The 26,757-nt window shown below is 40.2% G+C and overlaps 3 protein-coding genes and 1 long non-coding RNA gene across 5 annotated transcripts; 2 read left to right on the top strand and 2 right to left on the bottom strand.

The window, feature by feature from the left end:
* Window positions 1–1,131: 1,131 nt before the first annotated feature.
* On the top strand, window positions 1,132–5,035 carry LOC135604860 (probable LRR receptor-like serine/threonine-protein kinase At3g47570). The gene is made up of 3 exons (XM_065094516.1): window positions 1,132–1,927; window positions 1,987–4,101; window positions 4,659–5,035. Exons 1-3 carry the CDS (start codon window positions 1,132–1,134, stop codon window positions 5,033–5,035), a joined length of 3,288 nt encoding a protein of 1,095 aa, XP_064950588.1.
* Window positions 5,036–7,382: 2,347 nt separating this feature from the next.
* On the top strand, window positions 7,383–14,318 carry LOC135606144 (inositol-pentakisphosphate 2-kinase IPK1-like). Of its 2 annotated transcripts, none has more exons than XM_065096973.1 (8): window positions 7,383–7,979; window positions 8,133–8,336; window positions 8,815–8,959; window positions 10,478–10,518; window positions 10,643–10,753; window positions 10,901–11,494; window positions 12,114–12,318; window positions 13,989–14,318. In XM_065096973.1, the coding sequence occupies exons 1-7, from the start codon at window positions 7,884–7,886 to the stop codon at window positions 12,267–12,269; spliced, it is 1,347 nt and encodes a 448-aa protein (XP_064953045.1). In that variant the 5' UTR covers window positions 7,383–7,883; the 3' UTR covers window positions 12,270–12,318; window positions 13,989–14,318. The 2 variants fall into 2 exon arrangements, with proteins under 2 accessions (XP_064953045.1, XP_064953043.1); XM_065096971.1 differs by having other exon boundaries at window positions 13,952–14,318.
* Window positions 14,319–14,851: 533 nt separating this feature from the next.
* LOC135606145 (uncharacterized) lies at window positions 14,852–19,470 on the bottom strand. Its single transcript, XR_010484695.1, has 3 exons — window positions 19,266–19,470; window positions 16,121–16,339; window positions 14,852–15,443 (listed from the first exon to the last, which is right to left on the bottom strand). It is a non-coding gene; the product is annotated as an uncharacterized LOC135606145 (long non-coding RNA).
* A 477-nt stretch (window positions 19,471–19,947) lies between these two features.
* LOC103976586 (uncharacterized) lies at window positions 19,948–20,531 on the bottom strand. Its single transcript, XM_009391853.3, has one exon. The coding sequence runs from the start codon at window positions 20,446–20,448 to the stop codon at window positions 20,059–20,061; it is 390 nt and encodes a 129-aa protein (XP_009390128.2). The 5' UTR covers window positions 20,449–20,531; the 3' UTR covers window positions 19,948–20,058.
* Window positions 20,532–26,757: the final 6,226 nt, after the last annotated feature.

Genomic DNA, 26,757 nt, shown 5'->3' with positions numbered 1-26,757 from the left:
CTACTTTTGGCGCCGGATGCAGTAAATATTCATTCATTATTAGGCTAACGTAACAGAGGAGACCGACTGTGGCTCAATCTATCGATCAACTGTACCTCATGCAAAATTAAAATACAGAGTTTAGTTGTCGATCTCTTCCTTAATGCTTCATACAAAATTTTTATTGGGTACACGTTCTGGATAACATTACATGTTTTTGATCTTTTTTATTTTCACGACAAACAATATCATAATTTATTGTGTTGATATAGTAAGTGACAATAGTCTTTCCTGTTGAACATTCAACTTGAATAATTAGTATCAAGAGAATATTTATTTCATGACTAACTACATTATGATTATTATATTGATTGAGTCAGTGACAATAGCCTTCGTGTTGAACATTCAACTTGAATAATTAGTATCAAGAGAATATTTATTTCGTAACTAACTACATCATGATTATTATGTTGATTGAGTCAGTGACAATAGCCTTCTTGTTGAACATTCAACTTGAATAATTAGTATTAAGAGAACATTTACTTCATGATTAACTACATCATGATTATTATGTTGATCAAGTTAGTGACAACAGCGAACATTCAACTTGGATAATTAGTATCAAGAGAACATTTACTTTATGACTAACTACATCATGATTATTGTGTTGATCGAGTCAATGAAAACAGCCTTCCTGTTGAACATTCAACTTGAATAATTAGTATTAAGAGAACATTTACTTCATGACTAACTACATCATGATTATTGTGTTGATCAAGTCAGTGACAACAGTCTTCTTGTTGAACATTCAACTTGAATAATTAGTATCAAGAGAACATTTTTCTCATGACTAACTACATCATGATCATGTCTTCATAAGTTAGAAAACGGTCACATCTATAATTAGTATCATGTTGCGGATTAGAATCAATCCGAGTTTGCTGCTAATCAATAAGAGAAAAGTCCTATATGCTTAAATATTCAGTGGCAATTAGTCAATGCACGAGAGGTACAGCATGCAATATATATATATATATATATATATATATATATATATATATATATATATATATATATATATATATATATATATATATATATATCAACTTATAGATCGATCCAGTATATTGCCTCTTACTAGATAATACCTGCATGGAACCAAGAGGAGGGTGCTTCACATTTTCATGCATCCTTTGGCCATGGTCTTTCAGCCTTTTGCTTCCTCTGCTATTGTTTTCTTCACGAGGCTTATCAGCTTCCCTATCAGACGCTCGTTCCACTGATCACCTTGCCCTCCTCTCCTTCAAGTCCTTCGTCTACGATGATCCATCCAAAGCGTTGGCTTCCTGGAACAGCTCCCTCCATTTCTGCCAGTGGCAAGGGGTGAGGTGCCACAACCGTAGTGGTGAACCGAGGGTCGCAGCTTTGGAGCTGGTGTCTCTGCACTTGGCGGGCGCGTTGTCACCATCCCTAGCCAACCTCACCTTCCTCCGGAGACTCGACCTCTCCACCAACAGTCTTCAGGGTCCCATTCCCCAAGAGCTCGGACTTTTGTCCCACCTTCGGCATCTCTGGCTGGACAATAATTCTCTCGATGGGACGATCCCTTTCTCTCTGTTTCAGAATTGCTCCAAACTTCAAACCTTCAACCTGCGGCTTAACAATTTGATTGGGGCTGTCCCACGCAATCTCAGAGATTGTTTGGAGCTACAAATTATTCGTTTGGATAACAATGGGCTTGAAGGAGAGATCCCCAGTGATCTCGGTTCCCTGTCGAAGCTTTCCTGGCTCGACCTCTGGAGTAATAGCCTCGCAGGGAGCATTCCTCCACAGATTGGCAATCTTGCAAGCCTAACATTACTTTCCTTGGCCGGCAACAATCTCAACGGCCCCATTCCTGCTGCCATAGGAAACCTCTCCTCTCTTAGCCAACTTGTTTTGTCAAATAGTCAACTTACAGGAGCCATCCCAGCTACAATAGGGAACCTCTCCTCTCTTACCTCGCAGGGAGCATTCCTCCACAGATTGGCAATCTTGCAAGCCTAACATTACTTTCCTTGGCCGGCAACAATCTCAACGGCCCCATTCCTGCTGCCATAGGAAACCTCTCCTCTCTTAGCCAACTTGTTTTGTCAAATAGTCAACTTACAGGAGCCATCCCAGCTACAATAGGGAACCTCTCCTCTCTTACCTGGCTTGATCTGTCAAATAATTCTCTTGCAGGGGCCATCCCACCTGAAATTGGGAATCTTGTTCACCTTGGATATCTCGATTTGCATATTAACCATCTCAACGGCACCATCCCATCTGAGATAGGGAACCTTGTGAATTTGACCGCTTTGTTCTTAGGTGGCAACCAACTGAGTGGCACCATTCCAATAAGTTTGGGGCACCTACAAAGTTTAAAGACATTGATACTCACCAGTAATAAGCTGGAAGCAAGGAATGCCGCTGAGTGGAGCTTTTTAGATGCCTTGACCAACTGCACCCGTTTTGCTGTATTGGGTATCGCATACAACAATCTAGGTGGCATGCTGCCAAAATCCATAGCCAATTTGTCTACAACTCTTATATGGCTAAACTTGTATGACAACCAAATATATGGGAGCATTCCTGCAGAGATTGGAAATCTTATTAACTTGAACACAATTGGCATGTGGTCGAACCTTCTCAGTGGTACCATTCCTGCGTCACTGGGAAGCCTGGTTAGATTAGAAACATTAAAGTTGGGCGCAAACAAATTGGTGGGAGAAATCCCGGTAACTCTGGGTAACCTGACCAGATTAAGCAGTCTTAGTCTGGCCAGCAATGAATTGTATGGATCCATTCCTTCGACTCTCGGAAAGTGCCCTCTAGAAACCTTGGATCTTGCATCCAACAAGTTAAACGGTACGGTGCCCAAAGACATCATGTTCATCCCCACCTTCAACAAGTACCTCAATGTTTCACACAATTCACTGTCAGGATTCCTGCCTTTAGAAATTGGAAAGTTAATAAACATCCAAACCATTGATGTCTCCGATAATAGATTGTCCGGTGGCGTGCCCAGCACTATTTCTGAATGTGAGGTCCTGGAAAATCTTTACATGCAGGGGAATCTTTTCCAGGGATCCATTCCTTCATCATTGAACCAGCTAAAAGGGCTGCAAGTGCTGGACCTTTCGAGCAATAACTTGTCCGGTCAGATACCGAATTTCCATAACATGACTTATCTCAATCTCTCCTACAACAACTTGGACGGTGAAGTGCCAAAAGTCGGGGTCTTCAGCAATGCAAGTGCATTCTCAGTAGCAGGAAACAACAATCTCTGCGGGGGTGTTCGAGAGCTTGGCTTGAGACTATGCCCTGACCAAGCATCAAAGAAGAAACATCTGTCTGGGAAGCTGATCGCGGTCATCTCACTTGCAGCAGGAATTTTATGCGTCATCTTTCTTCTCTCTTTGTTTGCAGCTCGTTGGTGGTTCCACAAGTCGAGGACACATTCTCCCGTAGCCTCATGCATCAAAGAACAACATAGGAAGGTCTCTTTTGCGGAGCTGCTCAGAGCAACAGATGGATTTTCGCCTGCTAATCTGATTGGAATGGGAAGCTTCGGCTCTGTGTACAAAGGAACCATGGATTGGGAAGACCACAAGGCTGTCGCAGTGAAGGTACTCAACCTCCTGCAAAGAGGGGCTTCAAGAAGCTTCACAGCTGAATGCGAAGCTTTGAGAAATATCAGGCATCGGAATCTGGTCAAGGTACTAACATCATGCTCAGGTGTTGATTTCCGAGGGAATGACTTCAAAGCTCTAGTTTTTGAGTTATTGCCAAATGGCAGTCTGGACAAGTGGCTCCATCCTGAAGCGGATGAACGGGGCACATCACGAACACTAAGCCTCATCCAGAGAATGAATATATCGATCGACGTGGCTTCTGCACTGGGGTATCTTCATCACCATGGTCCAACCCCTATCGTCCATTGTGATCTCAAACCGAGCAATATTCTTCTGGATCATGACATGGTTGCACATGTGGGTGACTTTGGATTGGCAAGGTTCCTGAGCACAACTGTCAGCAAGTCATTCCAGAGATCAACAAATTCAGTCACATTGAAAGGGTCCATCGGCTATGCTGCTCCAGGTGTGATTCTCATATATGCAGTTTCATTTGTTTCAAGTGCTAGTTTTTACCACAAAGAAATGTCTAAAACTCTTCTTGGAATATTCATCTCAATAGTGCACAGCATCTTTACATCATTTAGGGTATCAAGTGAAACTTTTTGAGAATCCACATTCGAGTTGTCATGTTGCAGCCATAAAGGAGTATTGGTCTAACAATCAGTTGCTGAACTTTTATCTGGTTCTCTATTCAACTACACAAACTTTCTTATGGGTATATACATCATCCTGATCTATTATTTATAGTCTCAAATATAGGTATTCCCTTCAGTAGTATTTTTTTAGGATTTCATGTTTTAGAGATCCTCAATGTCCCTTTTAATTTGTCCAATATAAAAGAATCTTGATGGAGATTCTGTAACTATCTTTCTCATCAGATCTGTAGGTATTTCATTTGTGATTTGGTACAACCAATAGAATTCTGGTTAATAATCAGTAGATTAACGCGTATCTGGGTTTCTCATCTTATAATTAATTTCAATTTATACAAAATTTCTTACTGATATACATGCATTTCAGAGTATGGGATGGCCAATAAGGTTTCAGTTCAAGGGGATGCATACAGTTTTGGAATACTCTTGCTGGAGATGTTCACCGGTAAGCGGCCTACCGATGATAGCTTAAAAGGTCTGAACCTTCATCAATATGTTGAGATGGCAGTTCCAGAGAAATTTGTTGAGATCATAGACCCATGCTTGTTATCCGAAGAAGGAGAAACAGAAGCAGAAGCAGATCGCATTAATCCATCAACAAGTGAATTAAGTACGAGAGCACTAGAGTGCATTACTTCAGTGCTTAGAGTTGGTATTTTATGTTCCAAGGAATCACCAAAAGAGCGAATGCACATGGAACATGTCATAAGAGAACTGCATGATATCAGGGATGCAATTCTGTGAGGACAGAACAGCAGGAGAAAAGCTATAGTTTGACAGGGCAACAAGTGTTCATCCACTATTGCTTTGAGCAAAATAGGCTAATAAATTCTGTACTGCATATAACCTAGAATTTCCGCTCATAAGATTCCATAAACATATGGACAATGCTCCTAGAATTAGAATAATCATGGATTGTACAATTGTACTTCTGTTAATGAGTGCTCTGCTTCCATAGGCACCAATGCATTTCACAGTTGTGAAACTATTTTATTCTTTATGAGCGGAAATGTTGCAATGTGATTGATGATTGTATGGTAATTTATCCATCCATTGGTAGTGAAAAATGTCAGTGTATTTAGCTTCCATCCTTGCTTCTCTTTAGACCAGAGACTGTTCGGTAAGTTAAGAACATGTAGAACAAAGGCATGGGTCCCTAGTTTTCTGGCTGCATGATGTATTTGACTCCCATGAAGCAAAGGTGGGAAACAAGATTAAAAGGTGTTCAATTTGATTGGGTAGTGTTCCATCAAAATTTCTGGAAACAAGAATCTTGCTTGGTGAATAATATGAATGTCTATAGTAAGAAATAATACAAATATGATCACAACCCAACAGGACACCAAAGTAAGACAGATGAGAGGAAGAAGGTGATCTCACTATTAATTAGTTAAGACTTCAAGGTTAGGATAGCATTTGATCAACGAGGGAGACGGAGAAGGAAAAAGAGTAGGAGAGATGGATGGTTAAAGCATCAGAAGGCTACATGAGTGTCTTTTTTACTTGTTTTTAGTATATAACAAAATAGAATTAATAAAACAAATGATGGCATAGCACTCACTATACTGAGAAGTCAGAAATTTGAAGACTCAATAATTCGACTCCACTCAAACTTCATTCAAGCTAAGTTGATTCCGACTTGATTGAGATTAATATTTGAGAATAAAAAATTAAACTCTCTTTATATAGCCTTTGTTAACACTTTAATGATTATGTTTTTCGTTATTCTCCATATTCAAAACCTTTTTATGGGAAATAATATCTAGCATAAGATAGAAAAGAAATAACAAATAAGAGCATACTATAGTATCAATAACCTAACACAAATGAAATCAACTAAAAGCAAGTAACAAAATATCATCAGAACGAACATATACCATGATTACTAAATCAGTTCATGCTATCGACGCTTCATGATCTCATGAATTCCATAAAATTCTCTCTTCATACAATGATCAATTTAAAACTTGTAATCTTAACCGCTCAAATCGAGAATATATTGGAATTAAGACACATCAATTACTTGATAGAAAAAAAATCGTTCCAAAAAATTAGATACATATAAAAACGCATCCAACGTCCAGAGTCATAAAACGAACTTGCAAGAACAACCCCAAAAGAAGATAAAATAAGAAGAGATCTGGCGGAGAGAGGGATCAAAGAGATCAGTAATACCTGGGTCTTGGGAACTAGTGAAGACAGAGAGATCGATGCAGACTACAGAATGCGAACATTCGTCGTGGATCTCATGGAAAGCGCTGGTAGAGTTCATCGACGGAGGAACAGAGACGCCACCTTGAAAGAGGCGACGAGGGAGAGGAAGGACGGATTGATCACACAGCAAAGAAGAGAAGGGGGAAAATGAGCAACTGTGATTTAACGCTACTCCCGTATTTTTATATTACACCCCTTTCCGTGTCACTCCGGCCTTGCAGTTTTGTTCCGTTACCCAGAAATGGGTGTAAGCATAGCTTAACAAACACTCCTTTTGCAACGTTGGACCGAGCCAGCTGAGCCGGCCCGGTCTAAATCCGAATCCTCATAATGCCGGCTCGGTCCAAGTATGAAACTTTATGAATCATCTTGATCTGCTTCCCGCGGCCCGGCTCGACCCGGTCCAAACCTGACTCCATGCTTCATCTTCATCGGCTTCCCTCCCCTCGAAAGAGTTGAGCATCAATCACCGCCGTCCGTGATATCAATTTATTAGAAATATTTATGCTCTATGAGATATGAATCAGAACGGTTCATAATAATCAGCTTATTTACCTGAGAGAATATTACTTCTAACAAGATTTTACCTCTATAGTTGAAGGTGTATAACATTTATTTATGTATTATGGCCTACACGGTTTAAATGGGCAATTTCAATTCAGCGCCCAGCACGGACGGCTTGCATAGATCGGCCTGGACGCATCTAATCATAATTCTCAGGTTTGATTGGGTTCGGACTCGAGTCGATCGATTTGATCAGTAAGAAGATTTGATCGAATCCTGGCTCAACTCACGTGGTTCGATCAAACCGATCGATTTGATCAGATCCCAATCCTAACAACCTCCTTCCCCTCCGTCTCCTTCCCCAACAACAAAACCACGTGGCGCTGGCGGTGCGTAGCCCCGCCCGCGTCTCGCGAGCCTTAGTGCCCACGCGTCTCACTCAGCCCTCGCTAGTGCAGGGCAGCCGATGACCGGCGTTCGTGGCAACGTGGCTCCCCTCCCTTCAGCGCACCGGTGCCTCTCTCTCTCTCTCTTCCGACGGTGCAGCCTACAGCCCTCCGTGCCTCCTGCTCTCAGCTCCGATGCCCTAGAGCCGGGCTTCCCCTTTCCCCTGCTCTGAGTCCCCCACCCGGCGTCCTCCTGCTCTCGGCACCCCTCCCCTGTTCGCTTCGAATGATTGCACTTCGCTAACCCTTATTGCCCATTCGAGAGCGTAGAGCTAATGCGTTGCGCTTATCGAACGGGGTCTATGGTTGATCTGTGACCACCTCGGGCATTTTGGAACCTTGATGCCTTCTAGCGCCTTTCACAATACTGCTAATGTCGAGGCAGTAGTAAGTCTGGATGCATTGCATTTTTCGGATAGGAAGAAAAGATGTTGTTAAGAGCAGAAGACGCAAAGGATTGGTTCTACAAAGGAGAAGGAGCTGCCAATATTGTCCTGGGTTATTGTGGCTCTTCCCTCTCGCTGGTAAAGTGTTTATGCCATTAACTTGTGATCTTGATAAACTTCTCTGCTGGTTTATAGCGTTTTAAGTGCATCGTTTGTTGTTATTATCATTTCATGGGATTGTATATATAACTGAATATGTTATGCTTGGAAATGGGTGTTTTTATGGAGCAGGTTGGTAAGGTATTACGGATTCAAAAGGTTATAAAAGGCAGAAGCCGGTCTCCAAATGGATGCTTGGTCCTATCTAATCATGAAAAGCTAGTATGGAGAGACATTGGTGAACTCGTGGAGTGCACTTCAAAAGATGTTGCTGCTAGAGCTTTTATTCAACATGTCATGAGTAATCTATTGGATTCCAAGCATGTAGATGCTGGTGTATGTTATTCTTACTGCCTTGACAATTTCTTTTCTTTATCTGAACTGGTTATTTCTTTAGTTGCTATGTTCATAATTTTTTGTTCTCCATTTAACATAATTAAATATGCATCCTGAACCTTTTCCAAATTTGAGCACACTTAATATTTCACATCCAGCAAAGTCATGTATTTTTATTTTGGCATTTAATGTTATAACATCTGTGTTAGTGCATTATATAATATTGTTTATTGTTCCGTGAAGGAACTTATAGGTGTTGAAATGAACCCAACAGGTGCTAACTTATATGCCTTGTATTTCTGCAATTACATGAAATGTTTTTCAAGACCGTAGTCCCCGGAAGTTGTTATTGATCATCTTAGTTTTTTTGCTCTGGTTGAAATAGTATGGCTTGAATGTCAGATATATTTTTTAGATTTGCCAAACAGTCTCTTATATTCTCATACTTTTTTATGTTCAAAGTCCTTCCAATATGCAGATTCTTGTCCATGTTTCCAAGGAATTCTTGGAGGCTGTTGAGGGAAATATTAAGAGTCAACGTCCTCCATGGCGGGTTGATGCATCCAAAATTGATGTACTGCACGAATCTGCGCTTCTTATTTCTGACCATTCAATTTTTAGTGGTAAGGGATAATCTAAATAGCTAATCTTTTTTTTAATGACAAAGTTCATATACAAGCTTGCTATCAAGGAATACCTCTTGCCAAGACCATAGAAGCAGCATGCAGCCAACGATTTTAAGAATGATAGTGTGAAATTTACCGTATCTCAAATGTCATGCCTTTAAAGCGTATCAAAGTATTTTTCACAAATAAGATTATACTAGTTTGGTAATGAGATGCTTGTAAACCCTGTTTATAGATTGCTTTGTCCTACCTTATTTTGTGAAATATCAACTTGTGTTAGAATTGGTGAATGTTAGCTGATCAAAGAAGAAACATGACGGTCAAAGGAAAATAGAATCAAATTTTAGAACATACAAGGTTTTTATCGATAACTTGGTACCATTGAAGATGGACCAAATTAATGTGGTTTTTTTCCCCCTTCCCTCCTTTGGCTATTATGTGATGCTTTTGATTGTCTATGTTGAGTTTGTCTGGGGTAAAGAATTTTTCAAGACAAGTTATAGCAAAGGGCTTAATAAGATGTAATATCTACCAGCCAGAGCCTACTTAGAGTGAAAATGGTAACATCGAAGATAGAATTTTTGAGAGATAAACGGCAATACTCTAATGATGTGTCCAAGGGCCCATAGCCATGTATTGATGGTATTTGTGATGATAAGACCCACAAAAATCCCTCTAAAACTTGATGTTATAACTCTCAAAATTCAACTTTTAATAGAATAATAATTAGCCTAACCTATATCGTATTCAAATTACAGTTTTTGGACACTGAATGCCATTTGATACTGTCATTAAAATTAATGATGAAAGTAGATAGAATTCAACTGACCCACCAGTAAAATATTTATTATAAATTAAACATTAGAGACTTTTTCTGAAAACTGACATTAATAACAATGACAAAAAGCACCTATATCCTTAATCCTAGTACAAATTGGTTTAATTACATAGTCAGACTTTGACTAATTCTGGTCAAACTCCAGTTTGACTATGATAGATCTATGGTTTAATTAATCAAGTTAATCTGTCGGATTTAATCCAGGATCAAAAATGAAGATGAAATCATTCTGAGATTGGTCAGATTAATTACTTGCTTTCTTTTTGTGCCCTGGCTTTCAATAGGGCTAAATAGGGAAAGGCCCTCCTAGCCAGCTTGAAGCAGATTCAAGAATTCACAGTTAAATAAAGATTTAGTGCTTGTTTTTGTTGGAGGTTTTAAGGGACACACATGTTTTGATGTTTATTTAATGACAGTTTTATTAGCTTTTGATACATGTATATTCTTTGCTATCAATTTCTTGATTATCGTTGTCCATCTCTTCCCAAATTTGTCTTTATCTCTATTTTCTGCTTTTGACTATAGTGCAAGTTATCCACATAGGTCCTGAAATTGTGTGTCTGTTTTGTTTCTTGCAATTTTTCTATGTTTAATGTACTTACTACAATGCTCACTATATAAATGTTAATGCCTCATAATGTACTCCGCATTCTTCATGACACTCGGTGCAATTTCAGGTACTCCAAAACATGACCTCTGCATTGCAGTAGAAATAAAGGTGCTTTATTTCTGAGTAGATTTTTTATTTCTTTTCCCCTTTTTAGTTTAGTTGCTCTATATGCTTGGTCTCTTCTTCTGACCATTTCGTTTCATAACCTTGCTTTCATGATGCAACCGATCAGCCAAAATGTGGGTTTCTCCCATCTTCGGAATACATAGTGGAGGCAAATGCTGTTAAGAAACATGTAACGCAATTTAAAATGCATCAATTCTTAAAACTTCATCAAGGAAAGGTACACACTTGATAGGCTTATATATTCTCAAAATCAAATTTTCACATGTTATCCTTGGTATAAGTTCTCCTTACTGTTATCCTTCAATCAACATCATGAGATTTTGGCAAGGCTTTCGGATTATATATTATGAATTTTTTGTTGCAGATATCACAGATAAGTCCGTATGACCCACTTGATCTATTCTCTGGATTAAAAGATAGAATACATCTGGCCATCACTGCATTGTTTGCATGTCCTCAGAATAATTTCCGTATATTTTTTAATGGCTCTCTTATCTTTGGAGGATTGGGAGGTGGCTTGGATAACACAGTTGTCCAATCTCATAAAGCAGAAGAGGCAATTGTGGATCTGATCTCCCCTAGTGGCCTACAGCTAGCTAGCTTTCTTGAGCTTGTAGCTGAGGCAATCTTCAGGTCTGGGATTTTAGATAAGCTCTTAGAAACTCAACAATTGGATGTTTTGGACATAGAAGGGGCTATTCATGTATATTACAATATTATTTCTCAGCCTTGTGTCGTCTGCAAAAATTTAATTGATGCAGAGCTTTTGCATCAGTATTCCTTCTTGCATTCTCTATCATTGGAGGAGAGCCTGAAAATTGTTAGGGGATATCTTATAGCTGCTACTGCAAAAGATTGCAGCCTGATGATCAGCTTTAGCCGCACTGAAGATGGACATAACGCATCTGATTGTAATTCTGCATCCCTCAAATCATCGAATCAATGCTATAATTACAAGGTATATAACAAACTGTCTGTAGTTGCTTGTTTGTTTATGAGTCATTGTTTCTTTGTTATTTTTCAATCCTAGAGACATACATGATCAATAAGAGATTCAATTGACAACCATTGATGGTCATATTTGCAGCACTACTTGATCAAATTTTATTTATGTGGTTGTACTTGTTATCATCATCAAGTTTGCACACAATATGTTTTATATTTGGTTCTCGTACTATAAATCATTTCCAAGTTTTAGCTTGATTACATGGTTCAACTGTCACCAGATCTTACTGTTTGTGTTGCTTTGGAGTTTGGAGTTCTATTTCTGGTGTGTTGTGCCTCAGCTGACCAGACACCAGAAAGTTATTAACAAAATGTGTGATACCTGTGCTGTAATTTCTGGACTGTTTGACATTTTTACATAGAGCATGCCTGTCAATTCATTTCTGACAGAGTATTTACTTCCAGAGTATTTACCTGTCAGTATTTAATTTTTAAATATTTCCTGGAGGTGAAGCAAACTACAAATTTATCACTCTGGAAGGACACTGATAGCTGACTAAAATTACTAAAGTTTCTTAAGTGCTATTGCCCAAGTAATTTAGTTAAATGAAACTTTATATTGATGCCTGCAGGCTTGCTTTATTGACTTGGATTTGAAACCTCTGGAGAAGATGGTTCATTACTATAAATTAGATCAGAAGATAGTTGATTTCTATAAAACGAGTGGGGAGACTGAAGGAAAGCCAAGCATTCTGGAAGTGGAGGCCCACCTGGAGAAGAAGAACTAAATACTAGTGGTTAAAAGTTATCTTCCATTCGGCATGTGTGGAAGAAGAGGTAAGCTTAAATATCTCCTCAAGGGATTTGATTAGTTCCAGTTATGATCTATTATTTCCTGCTTGTTAGCTCCTGTAATTCTTGGGGGGGGGGGACTAACTGGGTTTTCCTACATTTAGCTCTTGTTTTTTCCTCTTTTTCTGAAATAATCTCATCAGCACTAACTCTACTATGCTTAAATAATAACATAGGTTAAGTGTCTTGTCATTGTGCTATATTAGCAAGAAGGATCGAAATATTAAAGGTCGCTGCTACGTGGCATCCTCTATGTCACGATGCAAATTGTAGGGTTTCATTATTCTTCCAAGTATATCATTATTCTACGTCATAGCTTCATCAGCAAGCTTGATATTTAAAAGCACATCTGGAATTGACTTGTCAACAGCAGGAAGCCTGCATGACAGTGTAGGTAATGCTAGACTTGATCATTTGTGATCTTTTCTGGTAAAGTAGAAAAATCAGACTTTTTTAGATTTTAGTCAACGAGTTACTCGCTTTCTAGCGGGTAGGAAACTAATGTTACTCATCTTTACCAAGGCACAAATTCATGTAGAGGTTTGGTTTGTGTATTGACAAAGATTTTTTGTTATCCAATCATAGCCACATCAGTAGTCAAAAAGTATAATTTTATAATCTAGCATCTGTTATATTCATAGATTCATAGAATAAAAATAGGATAGTTGAAATGACAGAATGTCAGAAGACTTGTTTGAGTGTCAAATAATTTTGTGATTAAAAAATATATATATAATAATTATTAGATTAACAATCTATTATGGATCCGACTGTTGGACAAATAAGAAACAAATACAATGAAGGAGAATGTTAATTAAGATGATATTAATGATAAGTGCTAAGGTATCATTTGAATAAAACAAAGGAGAATCGATAAAGGTGATATGGATATGTGTTAAGGAGACTAATAGATGTGGGTAGTTAGAAAAAGATGAAATGGTTATTATTAATGATATGAGGAGAGACAGAGGAATATATAAAAATAATTAATAGAAATTATATATAAATATACAAATATTCTTAACATATTTTGTTGTTGACAAAAGATCTCAATGGTGATGAAAGATCCATATAGTCGTCTCCACATGGTTCGCTTTGTTGTTGTTGTTGTAGCATCCATATTCTTATCCAAATTTGTATCCACTAATTAAAACTAGACTTAGTGTGGTTCTTCATCATCCAATCCATTTTCTTTTCTAACTCCGAGCCATTTGACAGAATGGCTGGCTCCAACATGTATTCTGTCGATGAACTCGATAGTATTCAAATGTTAGAATAAGAGAATAATAGTAAAGGGACTGCAAAGCAGCGGGAATAAAAATCTCTTGCTTTTCGATCTTGTTTTACAACAATGGTTTCTTATTATTTTCTTCTGTTTATGTACATTATCTTTAACATAATATTCTTCTGTACACGTAATGTTAATGCTGGTCCAAAACCAGGATGAAAAAAAAAAAAAAAAGAAGGTTGGGTTAGGTCACTGACAATTAATATAAAAGTACATCACCTCTCATAAACATCGATCTTAGCTGTTATGACTTTATTATTGTTGTTGTATTCTTCTTTATATTTCTTTCTAAAATATGATGGATAAACTAACATGGTACCGAATATGGAGTGGCCAACAACCCTTATATCGACGGAGATGTCTACAGTTATGGAATACTTTTGTGTATCGGAGACGTTCAGGAGGAAGAGACCTACTGATGCTGCTTTTGACGACAGTCTCAGCCTTCCCTGCGACGTCGAGATGGCACTCCGGGTGACGCACACACTCGGATCATGGATTGCATCACTGAAAGAGCACTCCATCAATGAATTAATTGCAATCAGGAAAGCATTGTTTGACCTCAAATTAAATCTTCAAGTGAGGAGATATTCCATTGGTTAGTAGGTAGTTAAGCTTCTGTGCACATAAACTATGTAGTGCTTTTATATGGAAGTAATAAATTGCAGAAAACAAAATCCAGAGATGGGATCATCAACATGTGTCAATGTTTGTTTCTAGTTTTATGCTTTTTGATGTATGATCATCGAAGATTACCCATAAAACACTTGTTGATGGTATTGCCATCGAAGCCTTCCAAGGTTAGGAGTGATGGAATCGAGCAGAAACTTCTTCACAGGAGGAATCCCAACATCTCTTGGCAATCTGACCCTATTTAATCGTCTTCATCTGTCATCCAATACCTCCAAGACATGGAAACCGTCCATTACAAATCTTAGACCTTTCATTCAACAAACCAACCAGCAAATTGTTCTTCCCTTCTCTCACCATAATCCTTAATGTTTCAGACAATTCACTGACACGAACCCTACCTGCAGAACTTGGGAACTTGGTGAACATCCATATTATCTATGTCTCAAATAACAGGTTGTCAGGTGAAATTGGTAGCTGATCTGCTAATAAAGTCTTGAAAAAGTACTTGGAAGGTTGTCTATTTGGTACAGATAGCAATTCATACCTTGTAGAGTGATGCTCCACCATTAGTGAAAACACAAGTCACTGACAAGAACAGAATAAGAACATTGTACTGTTGCAATTGAAGTGAGGAGTAATCCTTGATTACAAGAACATTATCAAAGTTTCCAATCTATCAAGATAAGTTGATCTGAGAGAACGAATCGTTTCCAGATCCCACATTGACAAGAGTCTCATGCAACAGCTTGCTCTTTTTTCTTGGTAATAGCTTCTCAAAGCACTTCAACCATATTATCAAACATATCCCAAAAATAATAATTTCTGAAACTTCCAGCATATGTTGGACCAAATTAGCTAGGTAATAGAGCTACACAAGTGTGTTTCTTTTTCTCATCTTTTTTCCTCTATCTTCACTTTCCCTTGCTTATTTGCACGCATGGTGAGAATAGTGAGTAGAGGGAGGGAGAGAAATAATTAATTAGGATTACGGATACATCAAGTTTAAATTGATTTTATGAGAACAATAGCATACTGTCAAGTGGTCAGATACTCTCAGCAGCAAAGGATTTACCACAGCCACAAGTTTGTGTTGCATTTGGATTCTTAAAGGAGAAACCTCCACCTATGAGTGCATCACTGTAATCCAGCAGCATTCCGTACAAGAAGAGTAGGCTCTTGGGATCACATACTGCAAGTTCACAACCAAAAACAAAGACGACTGTTAATATAAACTCAACGTACATTATTTAATATGCGATTGTCTGCTTATGTTATTTGCCATGTAATATGTGATTGTCTATGTTATTTGACACACACACACATCAATTCTGAAACTTATGATTTATTCTCCTCTCCAAAGGATCAATCAACTCAACATAGATTGTTCAACATCAAGTTTTTCACCTTTCAACTTTAACATCAGCTCAACCTCTGAAAAGGCACAAAAATGGTCGGCTAAAAACTTATTAAAAGAGCTCAGTAGTAATTGATTGCATCAGGAATCGAGTTCAGATTTGGTATGAATTTGCATATTTTTCTGATAAGAGTGCCATAAGGTTTCAAGGTCCACCATTGTTTAGCATAAACTAAAAAGAATCCTACTTGTGGATAGAAAAGTTGTTGGCTTTCAGTCCCATGTATGTTCAGATAAAACAAAGAAGAACCAAACAACTGAGATTCTTAGAAATTCAGGTATTCCTAGCAAAGTTCCATGCAAGTTCCTAAGGAAAGAAGAAAGTTAGAATCATATATATGCAAGAACTAGGTTTATGCTGTGATGGAACTGTCTGGTTTTGCAATGGATTTTTATAAACAGTAATCAATGATAATTAGGATCCTCAAGAAAGGAGAAAGGAAGAATCATACCAATTACAAAACCATTGTATTCTATGACTGAGTCATCAGGTCGTGTATTGGCTCGATTTTCAAACTCCATAGTGTAGGACATGCCAGAGCATCCACCTTGCTTCACTCCAATTCTTAAGCACAGATCTTCATCACGTTCAGATCTCATCGTATTCAGATGGTTTAGTGCCTTATCAGTTAATGAAATTGCAGGAGTAAAGCTACCAGACATTGGAGGCGCTGTGACATTTAAATGCAACTACAAGATTATGATTCCTAGAACAATAATGAATCCATTTGAAAGAAAACATTGTTCACTATGCTAATGCATCAGGCGTTCCAAGCCCACAAAAAGAAAATGACACCAATAAAGTCCAAACAATATTTTACAAATTTGAACTGAGAATGTCATAAAAAAGGAGCTCGTTAATATGTAGAAAAAATTCTTTTTAAAAAAAGCAACAAGTATACTGTAGTCATGCTAAAAGACACCAGATCACTTGATTTCATGTAAAACCTAGTGAGATGGCTGCACCGAAAGGAAATGTTCAATACAGCAATAACAGTCCATTAAAGCTAAGTTATTGTAGATTTTATTCATATAAAATGGAGAACCAAACATGAAGCATGCATGCCTTATTTTCTAACAACAAATTTGTTAATGAGAAGATATAAACCAAGACATATATATATGTTTCCATTTAAATCATATACAAAGGTCCATACTAACACAAATACAAGAGTGATGCTGCAAAACATGACATTTATATTTGAATGGAAGTTTAGTATTTAGATCGTTCAAACATTAAACAAAATTGCAGGTTTCTTTGGCAGTTTAAAGTAATTAATAAAAGAACTAAAAAGAAGGATTTGACAGAGGCAGAAAGGTTGTCTGCTTGTGGTGTGTATTTAAAGTGAGAATTTTGAAGCTAGTAAGAATTGAAGTCAGATAATTTCTTTAGGACATTCATGTTGTGGGAAGAAATCACTGGGCAACACATGAAATGAAATGGTATATTGTGCCTAAAGGAGAGGATGACTATTACGGAGGATGGCATTGTGGTGCATGGAAGGAGAAAGGGGAGAATAACAAACATAATAAACATAATGGTCAGTTCAACAAGTTCACTTAATAAATTCATATAGGGAACATACAGTAATCATAGTTGTTACTAGCTCAATAGAGGAGGATTCGTGGCAGATGCATACAGAAATGAAGGTAATGAGACTCAAGTTCACAAATATTGTGAACCAAATGACTCCTTTCAAAAGGAAAGACTGATAAGATGAATCCAAAAAAAGTCATCTTGAATGGATTTCTGTCTTTCTGGCACCATTGATTTAATGAACAAGTCCATATAGTAATTAGCAGAGAAATCAGAAATGATAATGACTTGATTATTTGGACAAGTTTGGAATGGTAAATATAACAATAGAAGGGATGGTAAGAGAAAGGGTCTCTCTTAGATGTTTGGTTTGATGAGGAATGTTAGGAAAGTGAGAAAGGTTAGAAGGAAACTAATAAATGAGAAAGTTGTATAAGCAAATGGCAATTATGCTTGTTTCTAGGAATAAAAAATGGGGGTATTGAATCAATGACAATGCCTGAGAAGGAACTATATGTATATGTATGTGTGTGTGTGTGTAAACATACATAAGCATTAGGTGCTAGAGTTCCATTGATGCATGAGTGAGCAAAGAGACTGACACATGGCTACCTTCCATTGATGCGGCTGGTCATTTCCTGGTCATTTCAGCAACCCAATTTTGAGTCCAAAACCTAACACCCTACCTCCGGGAGATCGAAAGGACCCACCCACTCAATCCATACTTTCTGTGTTTGAGAATGATGCTGGGAAGATTGTGAGAAAAAGACCAGAAGCCGTCGAAATAGAGTCCCATACGCCTACCCGGCTCCACGCGCCATGACTCGTCTCGTAAAGGCTCCCATTGTGAAGAAGCATCAATTTTTGAGTGAGCGAGCCCCTTCAATGATGGATTTGTCTTCAAACCCCGACCTCGGTTTAACGGCTAACTCCTCTTATTCATTTCTGTAATATCACTTGATGTGCCATCATTCTACAGGGTCGAAAAGTGCCCGGCGGCGTGAAGTTGATGAGCAGGGAGGGTTCCTTTTTCTACAAAGCGGCCCCGTCTTCCATATTGATGAGCAGGGATTTGCCATTTCGGGAGCTGTTGATTCGCTGCGATTAAGTTCTTCGGTGCTGCTCCAGGACGTACAGTAAAGGCACATAAAGGTCTTGGCTCTGACTATCGATCGAATGGCGGCGCTTGACCTTAAGAATATTGAAAGCCCAATATTGGATTTCGACTAGCAAGTTTACGTACTCCGGTCCTCGAGACAAACACCTCAGCAGAGCTTATCGGGAACTACAGCACCTAATGTACATGTACATGTACATATATATATGTACATATATATACATGTACATATATATATGTACATATATAAATATATATATGTACATATATGTACATATATATATATATATATATGTACATATATATATATATGTATATATGGATGTGCCAATGATACCAACCCCAGGAAGTCCCCCTTTTAGCCAGCTCTAAGGGCAGGAGTTGTTCCCTTCAAATTCAAACCCCCGGTGATATTGATTAAGCAAGTTTACTACTAGGATTTTGTGGGGGAGTAATGAGATTGGCTTATCACCTACGACTCCAATTATTATAAATGCTTGTAAGGCCAGGAGACATCATTTCTTTTACGGATTAATTTAGTGATGGGTCAGAACTAATCTCTTCCCTCAGAGAACGAACTTCAAGAGGCATCTGTAGCTGAGAAGAAAAGCTTGCTCAGATTTTGGTACTCGAGAAATGAGTCATAATGCCAAAATTTCGTCGACCTTAACACCACTGGTCTGAAAAACCCTAAGAATTTTCCGGCTCCCAACCTCCAATCAAATTGTTTTTTTATTGCCCATATCAAAACAGAGTCAATCAAGCTATAATGTTAGGTCACTAGAAGAACAACAAAGAGAGAGCCTTTTTCACATGATTAGATGAGCGAGAAGGGGAAAAATTGTCAAGGAAACGTTTTTTTGCCAATTCAATCATAAAAGCACAAGAATTAAGCTAATAAGAACAAAAATTTCCATCGAAGAGAGGGACACACAACCATCACCTGAAATAGCTGACGATCTAACGCGAATCAGACTCCTGCATTTGACATCGCGCGGAAACGAAACGGAAGACCGAGGGGCGAGGGTGGTGCGAGATTCACCGCGCGATCGGCATAGGAGTTGGATTGGGGTTCCACATGAGAGGGCCATCAGAGAACGTGACCTTCTTTTCCAGAGACTTCGGAGAGTCGTGCTTCAAAAATAGGTCGCCACCCAAATTTCACCGACCTCTCAGTTAATAGGTAATGTGTGGGCCCCATCGGTTGCTTGTGGTATATTACCTGCTTTTCTAGTCACACCTATAGATGATATTTTTTTGTGACGTCGACTCCCAAACAAAGCTGAATTTTCCCGTGGATTTAATTTGTTTTTTTATAAAAAAAAATTAAATAGTTAAATTATATATGACAGTAGTAAATATTTCTAATTGAACTAAAACATATTGCAAAAATTCATATAGTCAATTGGAACATTATGAGTTATTATATTAAATGACTAAATGATTTTTATTTTATTTTACTATGCGTATTTAAATCTTATGTAAATGACATCATCGGCTAATGCCAGTAATTTTTAGCGTTCACCAGATGAATGGATGGAAGCTATGTATAGCCTCCTCGATGATCGATGATGTATGCATAGAACTAATGAAATAAGCTTTTAGCTTCGATTGTGCTCTCATCATAGAACTAATTCAAATTGAATTGATTAATGATTTCTACAAACATAGCATATATGTTATGTATCCATTAGACATGATACATGCATGAGAGAGATGACACGAAGCATATGCTATCATTCTGGGTTGCTGCCGGAGCCGTCGGAAGGCGGCTCCCGGCGCACGAAGAAGGCCCAGAAGCCGCCCATGGCGACCGCGGCCGCCATGCCCCACACGACCACCGACACGGGCCACGGCATGACGGCCGCTACCTTGTAGGAGAACATCGAGGTGAGGAGCGTGACGAGGGACCACACCGCGGCCCTCAGCCTCCAGTTGTTGGCCCCCTCGCCGCCGCGTTCCAAGGCACGGAGACAGCGGAACAGGAGCCAGAGATCGGCGTAGGCGACGGCCACGAAGGTCACGGCCGAAGCGTCGTCCCTGGAGCGGTAGACGGCCACGGCGGAGCTATATGTCAGGAAGGCAAATCCCAGGGCGGAAAGCCATGCGTAGCCATCCTTATCCATGGCGGCGGCGGCGGCGGCGGCGGCGGTGCAAGATGGTCTCGGTCGACGGGATCAGACAAAGCGGACAGCGAATTCGAGCTGCTCCGGAAGCCAAAGCCGACGTATATAGCGTAAGGAGTCCTTTAGGTGAAGGCTTCAACAAGCAAAAGGTGGCCTGTCGGCAATGCATTATCAGTTCTCACTGTGACGGCGGTTTTGTTCATACGAGAACGGATTCCCACCGTGGGTCTTGTCAGCGATGGTGATGATGAGTACGGAAGTCGTGTGTTCAGATCTCCGGCCTCGAGATCCTGGGTTTCGAGGTCGGCGGAGTGAATCAGCGAAAGAAGGAAGGTGATCAGATTGGATCGGCTGAATTGGATACAAGGGACGCGCATTACCAACCATCTTGCAGTCACATATCACTTTCATAGATTAATAAGATTTTCCTTTTTTATTTATTTTTAAAAAATAGTAAAAGAATGGTTGATAAATAAATAATATATTTTTTATATAATGAATTTGATAGTCTTGACTAATATTTACGATCAGCTATTATTGTCAGAAACAACATCACAAACAATTCTAGCCAAGTCAATGCCAAGTTACTTTTTTAGAAAAGAAAAGTCACCAAAAAGAATTAAAATCGAAGTTATAAAGGAGATTATTGCATGCAGCAAAAATAACTCAGATGTAAAAGTATGATGGCCTTCTTTACTGCAGATGTCATGTTAAGTATGTTGGATCTCCTCGTGCGGCGGATTAAGCCGTGACCGTTGATGGGAAGCGGGCGTCGGCGTTTCCCATGGCTTGCGCTACATGTCCGGCGAGGGGACACAAATGGCACGGCTCTCTTGAAGCTCTAATAATGAGATGCACATCAAGAAGAACAGACGCCTCCTCGATTGATTCGAAGGGTCGAAAAGAAATCCCCTGAACAACGATACAAAACCAGAAATGTCCGTTCGCCGACGTACCACCACTCCTAATGATCCTACGTTTGCGTTCCTTTGGCCAAGAACAAGATCGTCTCCTTCCCCTTACATGCTCTTGCCCTTGTCATCCTTCGCCACCTCCACCGGACTCATTTGCTGCATCTGCACCCGGACCTTGCGACAGCCCCTGCTGCGTTCCCCCTCGTCCGCCACCCTCACCTCCACCATGTCGGCCAAGGCGGACATCGCACCCGTGTAATCGACCACCACGTCGCCATCCACCTTCCCGTTCCCGCGGCCGCCACCGACGTCTCGAGCTCTCGGCGCCAATCCTCCTCCCTCCCCGACGAAGCAAGCGACGGCGAGCACCACGCACGGGAGCGCAAGAACGAGGACAGGGTTGCCCGCCACGGTACCGTGCGCGAGGGGGACGACGTGCAGGGATCTGCCCGCGCCGAGGTACAGCCGAGTCACGAGGCAGTCGAAGGCGACGGCGATCATCAGCAGCGTCATCGCCACGGCCACCGCGTTGGCCACCGCCTTCCCCCACCGGTGCTCACCGGGCATCTTCTTGATCGTTGCTTAGGGGAAAAGGCGGGAGGGGTGGTGGATTCTTGACGTGCAGCGGAGCGAGGAGGGATGGACGAGGAATATGAGATGGGTGAGGAGGCGCCGCGAGGAACTATTCTTTTGCTGCGGAGGAAGGCGCGCAGGGAAGAAATATTCTCGGCTTCTGATACGAGGGGTGGCTAGGTTTTCCTGCGGCGTCGGCTACCGCCATGGATTGGAGATGACTATATCACTTGGATTTCTTTTCCATGAAATCTCGCCTTTATATGGAAAGCTATCTTCGTGCACATCAACGAAGCAAGTTGATCTGCGACTCCTCAACACCCCATCAGATACCCCACCTGTTGATACGATCCACCCGTCCAAACTTTCTTTATGATTAACACAAAATATGATAAAGAAAGGAAATCCAAAACATATGGAATGAACACAGTGCACATATATTATCAAATACCCATTTATTAATGCGATCAAAGTGTCCAATATTCTTCAAGATTAACGTCAAATATGATGAGAAAAAAACCTCAGACATATATAATGAAATCGGTAATATTGATGGAGTCACAGCTTCAGCCATATTATAATTATAATTATAATTATATATATATATATATAGGTAGGAAATTAAATTATTTTGGAAAATATATTATTTCGATCTTTTACTAATGAATAATATAGAGAGTTTAAGAAATCCACGTTGTTCGGCTTAATAGCTTGCACAAATATTCCCCTTTTGTCCAAAATATTACCCCTTTCCTTTCAATCTGTATAGCAGAACAAGTGACGTTGAACAAAGTTTGCGTTCGAATTCATTTGTTTACTTGAATGAAAAGATAAGAGAAAGCCTTAACAATTACTATTACAAAGGTACGCTTACGTTAGAAAAAATGTAATTGATGTCTTTGTCACATTGATATGGTTCAGACCTATATATATATATGTAGGATTATCCAAAGTGAAAACTCAAAACTCTTGAGGTATCATCTGCACAAAGGTCGAAGTCATGAGAGGTTTCCTGACATCAAGTTAGTAATATGATGTCCCCAAATATTGATTCGAGTAGTTCAAAATGAGTCTATTACATTGGATTTAAGATATCTTTTAAAGGATGAAAAAAAGTTTTTGAATGTCTTTTTGATCCGAATGAATGAGAAAGAAGCTTATAGTTACTTTCCATAAAGTATAATAATGAAGATTATGATTGTTTTATTATCATAATGAATGAGAATGAAGCTTGTGATTGCCTTCGTTATAATGGATGAGAAGGAATCTTGTATTTGCCTGCTTTAAATCTTTATCCACATAAGCGTGATGGGTGAAGGATGACTCAGATCCCACATAGTGATCATGTGTTAGTTGATATTGTATACCCTATCATTCCCCCCTCCCTCCCAAAAGGTGTGCTTCGGGGTCCTTATGAGAGGAGCTCGAAGTGCATCATTTAGTTCATTTTTCTTATGAGCGTTCGGGATCTCCTTGTGCGAGTCGGGCTTTTTCGACTCACACGTCTTATGCACATTTCGCCCCGTGCTTTCGTTATAGCGGATTTCTACTGGCATGTGTTGGGTTTTCTTGACTTATACACCTCAAGCATATTTCGCCCTATACCTCCACTATAGCAAATTTCTTCATACGAGTCGAGTTTTTTCAACTCATGCGTCTTGAGCATCTTGGCCTTGTGCCTCTACCATGGTGGATTTCTTCACGTGGGTTGAGTTTTCTGGGCTCATGTGTCTTGGATATGTTTCGCCCTATACTTCCGCTATAGCAAATTTCTTCATGCAGGTCAGGTTTTCCCAGCTCATGCATCTTAGGCATGTTGCCCTTGTGCATTCATTGTGATGGATTTCTTCACACGGGTCAAGTTTATCTGACTCATGCATCTTAGGCATGTTACACCCTATGCTTTCGTTGTAGCAGATTTCTGCTAGCGTAGATCGGGTTTTTCCGACTCATGCGTCTTGGTCACGTTGGCTTTGTGTTCTATCATGGCAAATTTCTTAACGTGGGTTAGGTTTTCCTAACTCATGCATATCGGGCACATTGGTTTATGGCTTCGTCGTGATGGATTTTTCTCATGCGGATGAGGTTTTCCTAACACATGTGTCTCAGGAATATTGGTCTTATGCCTCCGCCATGGTAGATTTCTTCATTTGGATCAAGTTTTCCTAACTTATGCTCTCGGGCACATTGGCCTTATGCCTCCGTCATAGTAGATTTCTCTTCACATGAGTTGGGTTTTCTCGACTCATGCATCTCGGGTGCATTTCACATTGAGTCTCCACCATGACGGATTTCTCTTCATGTAGGTCGAGTTTTCTCGACTCATGCATCTCGGGCGCATTTAGCCCTATGCTTCCGCCGTGGTGGATTTCTCTTCGTGCGAGTTAGGTTTTCTCGACTCATGCATCTCATGTGCATTTGGCCTTGCACATCCACCATAGTGGATTTCTCTTCATGCGGTCGAGTTTTTCCAACTCACACGTCTCAAGCGCATTTGACCTCGTGCCTCCACTATGGCAGATATATCTTAGTGCGGGTAGGATTTTCCGACTCATACGTCTCGAGCGCATTTGGGTTGCACCTCCGTCGTAGTAGATTTCTCTTCATGTAGGTCAGGTTTTCTCGACTTATACATTTCAGGAGCATTTGGCATCGTGCCTCTATCATGGCAGATATATCTTAGCATGGATCGGGTTTCTTAACTCATAAGCCTCGAGCGTATTTATCCTTGCGCCTCTGTCATAATGGATTTCTCTTCACGTGGGTTGGGTTTTTTCAACTCACACGCAACAGATTTGGCCATGCCCCTCCATCGTAGCAGATTTCTCTTTACATTGGTCAAAATTTTTTAACTCATGTGTCTCAAGCGCATTTGGCCCCACACATCTACTATGGCAGATATATCTTGGCGCAAGTTGGGTTTCCTGACTCATATGCCTTGGGCACAAGTGACCTTGCGCCTCTACTATAGCGGATTTCTTTTAATGCATGTCGAATTGTCTCGACTTATGCGTCTCAAGCATATTTGGCCTTGTACCTCTTCCATAGCATATTTCTCTTTATGTAAGTTGGGTTTTCCCGACTTGTGTCTCCGACGCATTTGCCCTTATTCTTTCGTCATAGTAGATTTCTTTTTACGTGGGTTGAGTTTTCCTAACTCACATGTCTCATGCATAATTGGCTTCACGTCTCCGTCGTGGCGGATATATCTTGGTATGAGTTGAGTTTCTCAACTCACACGCCTCCGGCATATTTGGCCTTGTGCTTCCATCGTACCAGATTTCTATTTACATAGGTTAGATTCTCTCGATTTATGCATCTTAGATATATTTGGCCTTGCAACTCTGTCGTGGCAAATATATCTTAGTGTGTGTTGGGTTTTCTGACTCACACATGTTGAACGCATTTGACCTTGCATTTCCACCATAGCGAATTTCTCTTCATGTGGGTCGGGTTTCCTCAACTTATGCATCTTGGGAGAATTTAGCCTTACAAATATGTAGTAGTGGATTTCTCTTCATGCGGGTCGAGTTTTCTCAACTTACGCATTTCGGGCATATTAGACTTGTGTCTTTGTCGTGACAGATTTTTCTTTCTCCCGTGGTGGCGGGCTTCAAGTTCTCCCTCCACCATGGTGGGCTTCAAGTCCTCTTTTCACTGTGGTGGATCTCAAGTTCTCCCTCTACCATGGCAGATTTTAGGTCCTCATGCTATGGCGAGCTTTAAGTCCTTCATTTGCTATGATGGATTTTGGTTCCTCCTGCTATAGTAGGCTTCGGGTCCTTCCTTCGTCATAATAGATTTTGGGTCCTCCTATCATAGTAGGCTTCAAGTCCTCCCTCCGTCATGGCAAATTTCAGGTCCTCCTATCATAGCGAGCTTCAAGTCCTTCATCCACTGTAGCAAATTTTGGATCTCCCACCGTGGCGCATTTTGGGTCCTCCCGTTGTGGTAGATTTCGAGTCCTCCTACCATGGTATATTTCGGGTCATCCCTCCTTCGTGGCAGATTTTGGGTCCTCCCCCCACCATGGTAGATTTCACTTAACGTGGGTTTGGTTTTCTCGACCATGATAGTCGAAACTTCATGAAGAACATGAAGATCTTTTCCATGGTGAGCATGAGGTGTAGGAGGTCATCCTATATGATGTAAGCAAATATCACCTCAAGGAGCCACCCCACAACTTCTCATCATTGTGGGTGATGGTAGTCGACAGGCTCTCCTACATTATGCGCATCGTGAGGGCATTGATCAAGGTGGACTCCCCCAGCACCATGAAGATCTCACCTTCCCTCACCTCACTAGAGATGGAATTCAACAGTGTCCCGATATTGGTGATCGCCTTTGGTGGCCCAAGGCTGACGATCGGGTTGATAGCGAGGTCATTCTTGTATAAGAGTGATAGCTTCCGGTGCTTCTTTATACTATATGAGAGATAAATAAAGATGAGGATGAAATGGATAAAGGTAGAAGAAGGCCAAGTGGTCATCGCGCCCCCTCCTAAGGCGAAGTCATCGAATTTGACGATGTGATACTCCAGGGAGGCATAGTCATCGCTCTCGGAAACATCACCACTGTGAGTGTTGCTAATGCACTTGAAGGGCTAGCCGAGGGTGATGAACTTTTTGTCATTGACACATTCGGAGTCCTGGTTGGCATTAGCTCAAGGGTTGTGGCGGTCGAGCAGGCCAAGTGGTGATGATAGTTTTTGGTGCTTCTTTACATTATACGAGAGATCGGTGAAGACAAGGATGAAAGGGATGGAGACGAAAGGCCAAGTGGTCGTCAATGCCACCTCCGGGGACAAAGTCATCGAGCTCGA

Source organism: Musa acuminata, chromosome BXJ2-2 (assembly GCF_036884655.1).
Source record: "Musa acuminata AAA Group cultivar baxijiao chromosome BXJ2-2, Cavendish_Baxijiao_AAA, whole genome shotgun sequence".
Lineage (NCBI taxonomy): Eukaryota > Viridiplantae > Streptophyta > Magnoliopsida > Zingiberales > Musaceae > Musa > Musa acuminata.
This window is presented reverse-complemented; position numbering and strand designations above follow the sequence as displayed.